Source organism: Microcaecilia unicolor, chromosome 8, assembly GCF_901765095.1.
Source record: "Microcaecilia unicolor chromosome 8, aMicUni1.1, whole genome shotgun sequence".
Classification (NCBI taxonomy): Eukaryota; Metazoa; Chordata; class Amphibia; order Gymnophiona; family Siphonopidae; genus Microcaecilia; species Microcaecilia unicolor.
This window is the reverse complement of record NC_044038.1, coordinates 83,308,037-83,323,514: the sequence shown is the minus strand read 5'-3', so window position 1 is coordinate 83,323,514 and position 15,478 is coordinate 83,308,037. Positions and strand designations below refer to the sequence as shown.

At 41.7% G+C, this 15,478-nt stretch overlaps 1 protein-coding gene across 3 annotated transcripts in view; it reads right to left on the bottom strand.

The window, feature by feature from the left end:
• IGLON5 (IgLON family member 5) overlaps positions 1-15,478 on the bottom strand; it is a 653,847-nt gene that overhangs the window by 205,120 nt on the left and 433,249 nt on the right. For all 3 annotated transcript variants that reach the window (XM_030211299.1, XM_030211300.1, XM_030211302.1), the window contains exon 3: positions 8,976-9,041. In XM_030211299.1, the coding sequence (XP_030067159.1) occupies positions 8,976-9,041 (66 nt within the window). The remainder of the gene's footprint in view (positions 1-8,975; positions 9,042-15,478) is intronic.

Sequence of the window (15,478 nt, the reverse complement as noted above, 5' to 3'; positions counted from 1 at the left end):
GGCTCAATGTGGCTTACATATTGCCGTTACGGCGTTAGCCGATTCCGGTCTGAACAAATACATGGTACGAATGAATACAAGGTGATGTGGTAGATAAGGTACATGTAAGGTAGGTGTAATTGGGGGAACTTAGAGAGGGGGGGGGGGGGGGGAAGAGTCAGGTAATGTTATTTACGTTCTTTGGTTGCATTGTGTCGCAGGTGTCCAAGTATTTTTATGTTGGGTCGGTGAGGTATGCTCTTTTGAACAGGACCATTTTTAGTGATTTCCAGAAATTAAGGTGGTCTGGCATAGTTTTTACTATTTTTGGCAGTGCATTCCATAGTTGTGCGCTTAAGTAGGAAAAGCTGGATGCATAGGTAGATTTATATTTGAGTCCTTTGTTGCTTGGGTAGTGGAGGTTTAGGTAGGATCATGTAGATTTAGTGGTATTTCTGGTTGGCAGGTCAATAATGTCTGTCATGTATCCAGGTGCCTCGCCATAAATGATTTTATGTACAGTTGTACAGATTTTGAACATGATTCGTTCTTTGATTGGTAGCCAATGCAGTTTTTTCTGAGTGGTTTGGCGCTGTCAAAACGCGTTTTTCCAAATATAAGCCTGGCTGCTGTGTTCTGGTTTGAAGTTTTTTTATGATTTGATCTTTGCATCCCGCATAGATTCCATTACAGTAGTCTACATGGCTTAGTACCATTGTTTGTAGCAGGTTTCGAAATATTTCCATCGGGAAGAATGGTTTCATGCATTTGATTTTCCACATTGAGAAAAACATTTTCTTTTTATGGTGGATTTCGCTTGGGTCTCAAGTGAGAGGTTATGGTCAAATGTTACTCCAAGAATTTTCAGGCTGTCTGAGATAGGGAGGGTGTATCCTGGGGTGTTGATGCTTGTGGATTTGTATGTATTGTATTGTGATGAGATGATGAGGCAGTGTGTTTTTTCTGTATTGAGTTTTAGTTGGAATGCGTTAGCCCATGAGTTCATGGTGTTTAAACTGAGTTTGATTTTGTTGGTGATTTCTGTCGTCATGTTTGAAGGAGATATATAATGTAACGTCATCAGTACTCTGCAGTCTGGTTTCCACAGTGATGATATGTTTGATTTTGATTTCACTTGACATGTTCTTGTGGTTAGAAAGCCCTTGATCCAATTAAGATTACTGCCACTGATTCTGAAGTGTTCTAGAAGTCTTAGTAGTATGTTGTGGTTGACCATGTCGAATGCACTTGACATGTCAAATTGGAGGAGGAGAATGCTTTTGTCTATTGCTATTTCCTGCTTGAATTTGGTTAGGAGAGTAAGTAGTACTGTTTCTGTACTGTGTAGGGGTCCAAATCCTGATTGTGACTCATGTAGTATAGTGAATTTGTTTATGTAGTTGTTGCGTTGCTTGGTCACCAGACCTTCCATTAGTTTGACTACTAATGGGATAGATGCTACTGGGCGGTAGTTGGTAATGTCATCTGTTTTTTTCTTGGTGTCTTTTGGTACTGAGGTGAGCAGGATGTTGCCTTTTTCTTTAGTACCCTGCTGTAGCATGAAGTTTAAGTGGGATGTGAGAACTGTTATGAAGCGATGGGGGGCATATTGTATTAGGTAGCTGGGACAGGTGTCCAGTTGATAGTGGCTACTGGAGTATTTTTTCATCGCCTGGATGACTGTATCAGCGCTGAGGGGGATGAAATTTGACCATATTCGGTCAGCAGGGTATTCACCAGGGGTTGGGTCTAGACCATTAATGAAGTTTTCTATGTCCATGTTGTTCCTAGGTAGGGCTTTGTGTAGATTTACGATTTTTTCATTGAAATATTTAGCAAGGCTGTCTGCAGATGGGATGTCAGTGTTGGTTGTGGTGACTGGCATTGTGTCTAGTAGTTTGTTCACGAGATGGTATAGTTTCTTCATGTTTTTGTAGTCCGGCCCAATTTTAGTTTTGTAGTATGACCTTTTGGTCTGCCTTACTACGTATTTGTATTTCCTTTGTAGTTGGTTCCAAGCGTTTAGTGTGTGTTCGTTTTTTATTTTTTTTCCACGCACGTTCCAGTTTCCTAGATTGTGTTTTTAGTTTTTTCAATTCTTCATTGAACCACGGTATCGAGGTATGTGTCCGTGAGGTTCTAGTTTGTAAGGGTGCTATTTCGTCTAGTATGTGTCTGCATCTTTTGTCCCAATCTGAGAGGTAATATACGGATTCCGTTTTTGCTGTCCAGTCGATGTTGTATATCTGGTGCCAGAAAGTAACCGGGTCTATTTGGCCTCTCGTGGTGTGAGTTGTGTGCTCTCGTGTGTGGGGAGAGCCCCTTTTCCTCCATTTTAGGGTTAGACTTAATTTGTAATGGTTGGACCATGGTGTTTCTGTCCATCTAGTTTGTGTTATGGTTAGGTTCTGATCAGTGGGCAGTTTGTGTGAGAAGAGGTCGAGTGTATGACCCTTCGTGTGGGTTTTTTGCATGTGTGGCCATGTGAGATTGCATAGATGAAGGAAGTCCTTGCATTCTCGTGCATTGGTAGAATTTGGGTCTTCAAGGTGAAGGTTAATGTCTCCTAGTACTAGTGTGTTGGAGTTGGATACACATATATTTGAAACTAAGTCCACGAAGTCCGCCTGGCTTTCGTTCCAGTTGCATGGTGGTCTATAGAATAGTAGGCAATTTAGGTGGTTGAGCAGGGTTTTAAGGTGGATTCTGATTGAGGCTATTTCGAGGTGGATTGTTATAGATACTACAGTGGTTTCAATTATGATCGGTATATGAGTACTATGCCCCTCCTCTTTTTTCTTTCCTGATCCAGTGGGTGATTTTATATGCTGGAGGACATAGGTTTAAGATGATAGGGTCCTTTTGATCATGGATCCAGGTTTCAGTGATGAAGAGTAGATCAAGTTTCGCTGATGTGATCCAGTCTGTTATTGTTGTTGTTTTGTTTACTACGGATCTGGCGTTAACGTAGCCTATTTGAATGTTTTGGTATGGGTCTTCTGTATTCGGTGTTATGTTGACTTTTGTTGGTTGTCGTTTCTTGGTTTGTGTGGGGTTTTTTTATGGTTTTTCTTACCATTTTGTAGAGGATATAGGCTTGATGGTTCTCTTCCTATGTTTGGTTAATGTCACTTTGGTGTGATGTGTTGTGTCTGGTCAGTATTCAGTTATTAAATAGTATGGATATATTGTTGATTTTTGCGAGTGGGGTGGTCAATATTAGGTGGATCAGGGATAAGGAGTAGATAGCTAGGAGCAGTTTGGCGGTGTTCATAATGGTGTCAATTCAATTGTTTTTAAAAGAAGGCTATTGCTATATTGTTTTTAAAAGAAGACTGTTGTTACTTTAAAAGAGTTTTGCTGTATTCAACGTTGAATAATATTTTTTATTTATTTATTGCATTTGTATCCCACATTTTCCCACCTATTTGCGGGTTCAGTGTGGCTTACAATATATAGTGAATAATGGAAGTACAATGTGTTACAGTACAATTATGGGTTACATTAGGAGGAGTTATGGGAAGACAAAGTCAAGTCAAAATCGTTTGGGGTGTAAAAACCATGGAATGTTACAATGGGGAAAAGATAGGGCGATAGAACAATAGTAAGAGAACATAGGGTATAACATTTTTATCTATGGGTGGAGTTTTAAGTGTTGTGAAAATATGGGGTAAGAGAATTCAGAAGAGAGTGTATTGATGCATTTCTATTAGTGTGTTTGGACTTCATGTGTTTTGATCCTTGCAATAAATTTTCTCAAAGAGATAAGTCTTCAATCGTTTGCGGAAGTCGGTTAATTCGTAAGTCATTTTCAGGTTGCGTGGTAGTGTATTCCAGAATTGTGTGCTCATATAGGAGAAGGTTGATGCATGCAGAACTTTGTATTTTATGCCTTTGCACTTAGGGAAGTGGAGATTGAGGAAAGTTCGGGATGATCTTTTAGCGTTTCTGGGTGGCAGGTCTATTAAATCAGACATGTATGCAGGGGCTTCACCGTGAATGATTTTGTGGATTAAGGTGCATACTTTAAAGGTGATACGTTCTTTGAGTAGGAGCCAGTGTAGTTTCTCACGTAAGGGTTTTGCACTTTCGTATTTTGGTTTTCTGAAGATGAGTCTGGCTGCTGTATTCTGGGCTGGTTGAAGTTTCCTCAGTATTTGTTCTTTGCAGCCTGCGTATAGTGAGTTACAGTAGTCCAGATGGCTGAGTACGAGTGATTGCACTAGGCTGCGGAAGACAGATTTTGGAAAGAATGGACTTATTCTTTTCAGTTTCCACATGGAGTAGAACATCTTTTTGGTTGTGTTGTTCGCGTGAGTCTCAAGCGTTAGGTGGCGGTCAATAATGACACCAAGCATTTTTAAAGTTTCAGAGATTGGCAGATTTAGTTTAGGTGTGTTGATAGCGGTAAATTTATTTGTGTTGTATTGGGAGGTAAGTACGAGGCATTGAGTTTTTTCTGCGTTCAGTTTCAGTCGGAATGCATCTGCCCAGGTATTCATGATGTGTAAAATAATATTCTTCCAGAACCTCGTATTTGTGTAGCAATCTTGTCCTCCTTAAGTTTATGTCACAGTGGCATGACTTAGCAGGATCTGGCGTTCTTGGGATAATAAAAGTGTAATGATGAAGCGTGCGCTTACTTATTTTGACGGCCGGAGTTGCTTATAGTATGCAGTGATCGCTTGTTATAACCCAGCGCTGTTGTTGTCTATTCTCCTCTTTACTGGTGAATCTTGAAGGAGGTTTGGTAGTCTGGAGTGGAAGTGAGCCTATCTAGTCCACTGTAAGCAAGGAAGTCATTTGGTTAATCTCTGATTCCACTGCCCTGCGCAGCCGTCTTTGACGTTCACTCAAAGCACAGCAAGTAAACCTCTGAGTTGGCTATCTTGTAGGAGGTTTATTAGATTGGAGTGGAAGTGAGCCTATCTAGTCCGCTGTAAGCAAGGAAGCCATTAGGTTAATCTTTGTTTCCATTGTCCTGCACAGCCGTCATTGGTGTGCACTCATAGCTCAGCAAGCAAGCCCATGAGCCGCTGCATCCACACTGTCATTCCCTTGCTGCCCGTCCATCTGTGGCATGTCCAGCACTGCCACTGTTGGCTCCGAATGGCAGCAGGATTATCACTTGGCTGATCCCTCCGATCCCAGCCCGAGAGCCCAGCACCACACGCTCGAACCTCCGCCCCAGCGGCCCCGGGCCTCCCGTCAGGGGAAAGGACCAGGAGACCAATCACGCGGCGATCTCCCCCATCAAGCTTGGCTCTCCCGCCGTCGCAACTCAGCACTGACCCCCATATACAGTATATGGGGGGGTCTCATTGGATTTTTCACTGTCTTTTCAATCTCATTTATGAAATGTTATTCAGAAGATTTTCCATAAATTAAAATTAGTGAGGGAGCTATGGAGTTTTCTGACTTCTAATAATTTTAAAATAGTGATTTTATCACTTATTACACCTTACTTTGACTACTGCAATGCTCTGGGGTATCCCCTTTTGTGCACTTAGAGCATTGCAGGTAGCTCAGAATGCAGTGGTGGGGGGTTTGTTGGGTCTGTCATGATCTATTCATATCTCTCCAGTTTTGAAAAGTTTACACTGGTTTCCTGTTAAACAAAGAATTCAGTTTAAGATTTTGATCCTTAGCTTCAGAGCGCTGCATGATGAGGATCCCACATTGTTAGTCTCTTCCCTGAATGCTTCTCAACCTACACACGTGTTGAGGTCCGCAGAGAAATTGTTAGATGTATTGCCACCTCCACCAGATTAGGCAGAATGATTATAGATCTTCCATATTTTCTGTTGCCGGACCTCTTATGTGGAATAATTTACTACAGGACTTAAATAGCGTGACTTCTATTTGCATTTTCAGAAATGTGTGAAAGTGTATCTATTCCTCCAAGTGTTTTAATTATTCTTTAAAGTATTTTGAAGTTTATTTTGGCTTATTTCTTATGCTCATATTAATTTCATTTTATTGTCTGTTGTCTTCCACCTGATTGTGTATGTTATTTTCTAAGCCGACTAGAATTGCTTAGATAGAGTAGGTTATAAATGGTTAAAATATAATAAATAAATAAATAAAAATAAAGTCTGAAGGCGGAGGAATCTGCAACATCCTGCTCAGCTATGAATTCTACTTACATATAGTAACATAGTAGGTGACGGCAGAAAAAGACCTGCGCGATCCATCCAGTCTGCCCAACAAGATAACTCATATGTGCTACTTTTTGTGTATACCCTACTTTGATTTGTACCTGTGCTCTTCAGGGCACAGACTGTATAAGTCTGCCCAGCACTATCCCCGCCTCCCAACCACCAGCCTCGCCTCTCAACCACTGGCTCTGGCACAGACCGTATAAGTCTTCCCAGCACTATCCCCGCCTCCCTACCACCAGCCCCGCCTCCCGATCTTGACTAAGCTCCTGAGGATCCATTCCTTCGGCACAGGATTCCTTTATGCCTATCCCAAGCATGTTTGAATTCCGTTATCGTTTTCATTCCCACCACCTCCCACGGGAGAGCATTCCAAGCATCCACCACTCTCTCCGTGAAAAAATACTTCCTGACATTTTTCTTGAGTCTGCCCCCCTTCAATCTCATTTCATGTCCTCTCGTTCTACCACCTTCCCATCTCTTTGTCTTCTAGTCAGGGCTTTTTTTGAGGGGGTACTTGGGGGTACTGAGTACCGGCACCTTTTCCATTGTGTGCTGAAATTGGCCCATGGTCCCCAAGTTTTAATGAAAGAGCTCAGGCTCTACACACCAATTCTGCCTTGTCATAGATTCTGTGACTGGTTGCAGGGGTCCTGGCTATTGTGGGGTGAGTCCCTCAGTGATCACCTCGTCCCTGAAGGGTGGCCTGACATTTGAGTACCGGCACCTTTTTTGCTAGAAGAAACACACTGCTTCTAGTCTACCTAGGAGAACTGTCAGCCAAACTCTGTCTATAGTGAATTTACTTATTTTGTGACTTTGGAATTTACTTGTTTATTTTGATTTTATCCTGCCAAATCAAGTACATGCCCAGAGAATGGCCATCAGGAAAAAGGAAGTGATAGTGCCTCTTTATGTCTCTGGAAAGGCTTTATTTGGGTGTATGGTCTGTGTACAGTTCTGGAGATCACACCTTCAAAAAGATATAAACAGGATGGAGTCAGACCAGAAGGCAGCCATTAAAATAGTCAGTGTAGTTTTTGTCATAAAGCTTATGCAGACAGACATAAATATCTCAATCAAGGGAGCAACTACCACAGAAAGAGCTTGGTGGAAAGTCAGGAGCCCTACCTCTTGGTAGGAGCTACCTGGGTTATACCCACTACTCTATGTGAAAAAAATATGAGGCAGCAATGGTGGTACTAGGAAGAAGTGAGTACACCACTTACTCCATTTACTTTCAGATGTGCTTCTAAACTACCTCCTGAATACTATCATCAAACTCTCCCCCATGTGATCCAGCAGCAAAGAAAACACTAAAGTGCCTTATTTCCTGCTGCTATAAAACCAAAGTCTTGCAACAAGAGCACTGTTCTCACACCACAGACATCTCACCCACAGAAGACATCCATCACAAAACCTTAGTTACCTCCCACCCTTGTCCATAACCCTGGACTCATCCACACTCCTATCCCCAACGTGCACCCACAAACACACTCTTTTCTACGTACCTGTCTCAATTTGCACACAAATTCCACCCCCTCCCATTTCCTGACTGGACTTCTGAAGGGAACCCACCTCTGGTCCCCATTACCATGGTGACATAGGGGTCCCATCTTAATTTTTTCCATCCATGGCCCATTCAGTCCTACTGTAGTTACAACACTGATCTCAAGATGTATACTTTGGAAGAAATCTCTTAACCAGTGTGGAGAAAGGGGAGCACCTTGAAACAGCTTTATGGAGCAACACGTGTGTCGGCATTGATTCCTCTCAACTGTCCAGACAAGTGAATTCACACTTTTATACTAAAAGAAAAGAAAATGTATTATATAAAATTGATTGTGATGAATAAAATGAATGAAGAAATAAGTGATTGATGGGACCAACAAAGATTATGATGCAATTTGTATTCCCTTGAAGCAATATGGGAATAGCATCGCTGAGGAGCCATACCTAACATTTAAATGTTATGTTTGAGAGCTTTTTTGGTTTGTGGGAACCTTTTTGCTAGAATTTATGAAGAAAGACGGGAGGGGGAGACATGATAGAGACATTTAATATCTCTGTGGCATAAATGCACAGTAGGCGATCCTCTTTCATTTGAAAAGGTCTGGAATGAGGAGATCATAGGATGAGGATGAAAATGGATAGACTCAGGAATAATCTAAGAAAATATTTCTTTATGGAAAGGTTGGCAAATGCGTGGAACAGCCTCACAGCAGACCTGATGGAGATAAGGAATGTATCTGAATTCAATAAAGCATAGGACAAGCATAGAGAATCTCTGAGTGAGAGGAAGAGAATGTAGGACTCAGTAGCTGATATGAATAGGTAGACTGGATAGGTTGTATAATTTTTATCTGTCATTATTTTCTCTGTTTCTCTATAATTTGACCTATATAATAAAACATAAATGTTCATACAACAAAAAATTATACAATCACAAAATCCATTAAACCACTTGAGGTTGCTGTGTGGAGTGAATGAGGATTGGGTGCACATAGAGAGACAAATCCGCTGAACACACGGTTTTAAAGCTTCTCTTCACCTGGGGAATGGAGGACCATTTCCCTCCCCACACCAGCAAACTGGGAATCTGCTCAGAAGAAATTACATAAACATGGCACCCAGCAACATGGGGAAAGTTGGAGCATTCAAGAAATGTTTGGAGAGTGTGCCCGCGTGTTCAATGCTCTGAAAATGGTTTCATATTCCCTTCCCCAAAGGTTTTGTGAAAAGTTGGAAAAAATCCTCAAGGCTTTTTCTATGGAGCTAAGGTGGCCCAAACACCATGGAGGGGGCAGGGCTGAAGAAGGAATAACTTATGATACTCACCAGGAGGAGTTGTCAATTGTAGCTAAGAACTTCATTTCTTTTGTCGAAGGATCCTCGATGGAGCAGCTGGAAGACAATGGAAGAGTGATCTGTCTGTGGGTATTCACTGAGGAAATGCAGTCTATAGCTTAAGTATATACAGGCAGCCAGTGTGGAAAACAGACTGTAGCCTTCATTCCAGAGAAAGGAGATATTGAAAATCTAGAGCCTCCTGCAGCAGTGCTTGGGTGGCCCCAGGTCCCAAGCTGAACCCTCAGCCAGCTACCTCTGATCCTCTCCACCCTGATGTACAGCCAGAGGGATCCCAGAGCAGAAGAGTCTGTTATCTGTGGTGAATGGGGCTTAGAAGATAAACATGTGTAGAAGAGGTGTGCCAGTGGTGCAAGAGTCTCCAGTTCACCTGACACCCCCTAGGGATATGCAGAAAAAAATGTTTGGCTCTGTCTGGGTTCAGATTACTTTAAATTTTTATTTGGTTCATTCTTTTTCAGATCTCTGAAGCTCACTGGGTTCATTCAGATCCATTAAAGTCAATTGGGTTAGTAGTGCTTGGACTTTAAATTTGAGGTTTTCCATCCAATTTTTATGAAGCATACTTGAAACTTGCAGGGAGGCATTGGCAGCAGAGGCAAAGCACCAAGATTGACATTAACACCCCAAAGCACCAAAAGGGGGAAAAAGACAACAGAACAATGGTAAGAACAGCTTAGGACACTCAGAGAAGGGTAAATTTTTTTTTTAAAAACCCAAAGTATTTATACACCGTATGATCCATTTGGCTCTAGAACGGTTTACATTAAAGAGCAAGAGATTAACAAAAACGTAAAAGTTCTAAAACAACAAATAAGCAATACAAAAAAAGTAAACTCCATATAAAATTAAATACTTGGTAAAAAAACAAAAACAAAACAAGCCTTTACCTTCTTTCTAAATCACAAATAATCAATCTCACATCTAATAGACAGCGATAAAGAATTCCATTTTAAAGGGGTAGCAGCTCTAAAAAGCCTCTTAAATGATGAAACTAATTGAACAGAAGATGAAGGAAGTTCAAATTTGTGTACATGCACTAGACGATTAGATTCCTGACACTGTTGAACCTTTAGGAAAATTGACATGTAGTAAAGACAATTTCCATATAAAAGCTTAAAAGCAAAAACACAGATTACCTCTTTTCCTAATTCTATCAGAGAAAAAAAAAAAAAGCTTGGCTGCCACTATATTCTTTTTATAGATTTTAACACTTTCATGCCCAGTCAGAGGCAAGAGCATCCCGAGTCTCCACTAGAAAGACAAAGCAGCAGCAATAGTGACAGAAAGATCCAAAAACACCAGGAGTGGGCAAACCAGCACCAACAAGGGTGAAAAGATCCAAAGGCACCAGAATAGGAGCGAACCAGCACTAGCAATGCTAGTAAGAAGATTGGCATTATCAAGAACCGCAAAAACATGAGTGCAGAGCAAGGCAGCAAGATGAGTAGTATAATCAATGATCTGAAATTTACATAATTTATCCACTGTACTGAGGAATTTTACAATCACTCTCGGGAACAGGATGTGAGTGCAGAGCAAGGCAGCAAGATGCGTGGTATAAAGACCATCAATAATCTGTTCAGAAATGCCATTCTGCAAGGAAGGCTAGTTCCCCTGCCAGGTTTTAAGAAAAAGTGTTGCCTGGCAGATGACAACGCTTCAAGTTAATTTTCAGTTTGGTTTATCTATGGTTTAATTACTCATTAAGTTCAAATTCAGATTCCATTCAGGTGCATTAAAGTCAATGGGAAAAGCAACAGTAGGGTTTCCATACATTTTTAATCAAATTCACTTAAAACTTGCTTGGAAGACATCTGCCAAAGAGGCAATAACACTCCAAGACTTTGAGTGGCATGAAGAACCCATGGCACCAAAAGAGGAGGGAGGGTACCAATAGGAGAATGAAGACTCCCAGCCATAATCAGGGGGCAAAGTGGCAAAAAGAGTGGCATGAAGACCCCCAAGGCACAGAGAGAGGGAACAACACTGCACCAACAATAGCAGAAAGACTCCAAGGCACCAAGAGTGGAGTAAAGTGGTACCAACATTAGTAGGAAGACCCCAAAGCAGAAAGAAAGATGCAGAAAAGCAAAAACAGTGGACAAGAAGACCCCAAGGCACCAGAAGAAAGACAGAGCTGCACCAACATTGGTAAAAAGAGCCCGAAGCAATGGGAGAGATGCAGAGTGGTCGTTCTCTGTTCTGTACTACTCAGCCCTCACCTCCTGATCACTGCTTACTCATGCCTAGAAGAAGAGGGCTGAACAGACGTGGGAGCAGAGGGCTGTTCTCTGCAGGGCTGTTTATGCTATGACCAGAGTCCAGAGTCATTGCTAGGAGCCAGGCCTGGGTCTATAAATACTCCTATGTTCCCCCACCCTGTATTTGGAAAATTGTAAAAATCATAATTGCTACCATTTTATTCCATACCTCAGAATGTCTACTATAGGACCTAAACCTGCTAGAGACCTATCGTATATCATGTACTCTAAAGAAGAATCTGGAAAAGAACAAGTGGGTCAATGTCTAAACCCTGCAGTTGACATTTTATTTTAAGCAGGCCATGGTGTTTAAATAAAATTCAGCACGGCTATTTGAATAGCAGTAATATTCAGTCTGCTACCCTAGATAGCTTTCTGCATAGTAGACTCAATATTACCACTTTTTCAATAATTGGGTGAAATGCTTATGCTCTGTCTTTGTTTCGTCTTGGCACTTTATGGGGTAGTGCTTGGGCAGCCTGTAATGATTTTCAGTGGAACTATTCGGAACGCTATAAAATTGGGAATCCAATAAGGTCAGTTGCATGCGAAACTTAATTTAGGCTTTTAATTTAACAGGCAATTATTGGCTGAAATTGGTGTTAGCTTGTATAATTGGCAACAATTAGCAGTTGCATGCACATCTGAACTTAGTTGGTAAAGTTGCATGCACAATTTCTATCACACGCAACTTCCAGAGGGGCGTGGACATGGGAGGGGCATGCCTAGGAGTTAAGAGCACAGGGGTTGCATTTGAATATCAGGTCAAAAGATTAAGGGGCCCTTTTACTAAGCTGCGTAGGCACCTATGCGCACCCAATGCGTGTAAATTTTGAGTTATCACCTGGCTACCGTGTGGCCCTTGCCGTAATTTAATTTTTGACACGCATCCGCTACGCGTGCCGCAAAATAACTTTATTTTCTACCACGCGGCAAAAATCGGGAGGTAATCATCATTCTATGTATGTAGATGATTACTGTACAGTTACAGCATGAGACCGTACTGCTAAGTCAATGGCTGGCGGTAAGGTCTCAGACTCAAAATGGACACGCGCCAATTTTTATTTTGCTGCACGTCAATTTTCAGCAAAAATTTTAAAAAGGCATTTGCGCGCGCCCAAAACACGTGCCTACACTAGCGCAGCCCATTTTTCAGTGCACCTTAGTAAAAGGACCCCTATAATTCTCCAAAACAAATTCATGTTTTTAAACAATCAAGAAAAGCAGTGCACCTGTGAAATTTTATACTGGCCATAGATACTTTGCCCGACATTCAGTGATATTTAACCGGCCAAGAACAGCTCCTGGACAGTTAAATAGCTTTAAGCCAGCCACGTGTTAATATTCTGCGTGAGATAGCTGGCTATCGTGGCTGAATATTAGTGCTTAGCAGCTAGCTCAGTCACTGGCTATGTCAGGCGACATAGCCGGTTAGCACCAATATTCATTGGCTGACCGGCTAAGTTTAGCGGCCACAAGGATCCACATAAGTAGCAGGTCTATAACGTAGCCAGTCAACACATGAATATCAGCTTAACCAGCTATGTGCATAACAGCCAAAAATCCCCTGGAAATTCAATGCTGGTCGCCAAATACTACTCGGCATTGAATTTCCAGGTTTGCTGCCAACCACAGGAGGCAGCCCGACTAACTTCAGGCTTCAGTTGGTGTAAATTCTTTGGATGCAGATCCCGGCACCAAAAGCTGTTCTATAAATGGTGCTTATCTCTGACTGCCATTTATAGAATAGCACTTAGCGCTCATTTTTATCGGTGGCCACATTTGGGCGCCATTTACAGAATTGAGTCCTAAATGTACAATGTATTAGATTGGCCTCAATGGCAGACAAGGTTCTATTGATGGCGCAAGAAAAAATGGCTTTTTCTACTCATTTTCATTTGCCAACGAGTTGAAACGACATAGGAAATGTTGTTGATATTTCCTTTCAAACAAACAAGGAGTGGAAGACTTCATAGGATATGTTCCTAGATAACAAGTAGATGCAAAAAACAACAACAACAAAACAACAACAACAAAACAAACAAACAAAAAACAGAAGCTTCTGAAACACATGAAGGTTTTTTATCCAATATAAAAAACAGGGGCCCTTTTACTAAAGGGTTGGCATGTGGCACTGGGCTTGCCGCTTGCCAATCTGGAACTACTGCCGGGCTATCGCAGGAGCTCAGCGGTAGTTCCCACCCCCAGCAGGCACCATTTCCGGTGCTACAAAAATATTTTCTATTTTTGTAGCGCTGCTCTTAGCTGGCAGTAATTGGGCAGCGCCGGGTTAGCTTGAGAGCCTCAATGGGTGGCGGTATGTGCTCCCCCCCCCCCACGAAATGGCCACGTGGTAAGTGGTTCACTTACTGCATGGCCATTTCTTTTTGGGAAAAAAATACAGCCTTTACTCAGAATGTATCAAAAACACGAGCTAACACAGGCCCCCTTTTACCGCAGCTTAGTAAAAGGACCCCAGGATTTGTTGACAGTCCTGTCCCAATATTATATTGGAGAATAAAACTTTATGTGTTTCAGAAGCTTGTGGACTTCTGTTTTTTTTTTTTGTTTTTGCATCTACTGGTTATCTAGGAACATATTCCTTAATGTCTTCCACCCCCTTGTTTGGCTCGCTTTTTGTGGAAGCATTGTTTTTCCCCCCCTTTTTTTGGTTTTGTTGACATTTTCTTTGTCATTTCAAATCAACCACATCCCTGTTCTGTATTTGTGTTCTGTCCCCTAATTTGATACAGTGCGTCAAAAGTTAGACTCCAATTCAGCTTGTAACCTCCATACTACAATGGCAGTTATGTGCCAAAATGGTAGTGAAATAGCACGTATTCATAGCATGTAACTGAGGAGCATGGGCGGGTTTTGGCCATTCTGACCATTCCAGCACATGCTGTCAGTGGTGCGTACATTGTGCCACATTGAATCGTGAATATTTATGCCTTCCTTAGACCAGGGATAACCACAAAAAAGGCATAAATGAATCTACTGGGAGGAAAATAACAATAACAAAAACACCTCGAAAAATTCATGATAAAATTCTAAAAAAAACATTTTTTAAATTCAGTTTGAAAATAAACATATTCCGGCTAATATTCAAAACTATTTAAGCAGCCAGGAACAGTTCTTGGTCGGTTAAATAGTGTTTTTGCACCTAACCATGGATATTCAGCAGGAGATAACCGGTTATCTAAGCTTAATATTCATGGTTAGTGGCTAGCCACTAACCGGCTATATCGTGCGACATAGCCAGTCAGGCACTGATATTCAGCGCCAAACCGGCTATGTTTAGCGGTTAAAGTAAGCCACATAAATAGCAGGTCTATCATTAAACACTAAGCATATAGGCCCCCTTTTACAAAGGTGCGCCAGAGTTTTTAGTGAGCACTAAAAATAAGTGTGCGCTAAACGCTAGAGATGCCCATATATTCCTATAGGCGTCTCTTAGCATTTACATTATGCTAAAAACGCTAGTACACCTTTGTAAAAGACCCCCTGAACCAGTTAGCACTGAATATCAGCTTAACCAGTTAAGTTGTTGCGGTCAAAAATGAAACCGGCTATTCAATGCTGGTCGCCAGATACAGCCCGGCATTGAATATCTGGTCTGACCACGGACATCAGGCAGTCACAGTGCAGCCTGACGCAGGCTAAATATCAAGGGGAATTATTATTATTATTGTGCTCATACACACTGAGATGGCATTGGTACCGATAGCACCAGAATATCACACCTCTTTATTATAGTTACTGCACAACATACTGTATATTTTCAAAATGTCCAAAATTTGAGAAGCATAAATTTGAAAATATAAATCTTAAAAAGCGAGATCAAAGCCAAAAGCAAAAAGTGGCCTCAAAGAATTTTTAAAAGTCAATCTATGATTTAAAAGTAAACGGTGGGGGGAGGATGGGTGGAATGAAGCATGGAGAGATGCCACCATGTATGAGGAAGCCTGGACGGGGGTGGGGGGGGAGAGAGAAGGTAGAGGTATGATGGGGGCAATGAGCAGGGAGCCTGAAGCCATAGAGATAAAAGGTTTTCTGTTGCCAGTTTTAAGGGTCAGCTGGCAGCCAGCCTGACCACTGAAAATCCAGCCAGTTGGCAACCTGATTGGTATCTCTTCTCCACCCCCTAATCCCGCAGATCTGGCATCTCTCCCAGCTCGCAGGTCAATCACTTCTCCTTCTCCCTCTCCC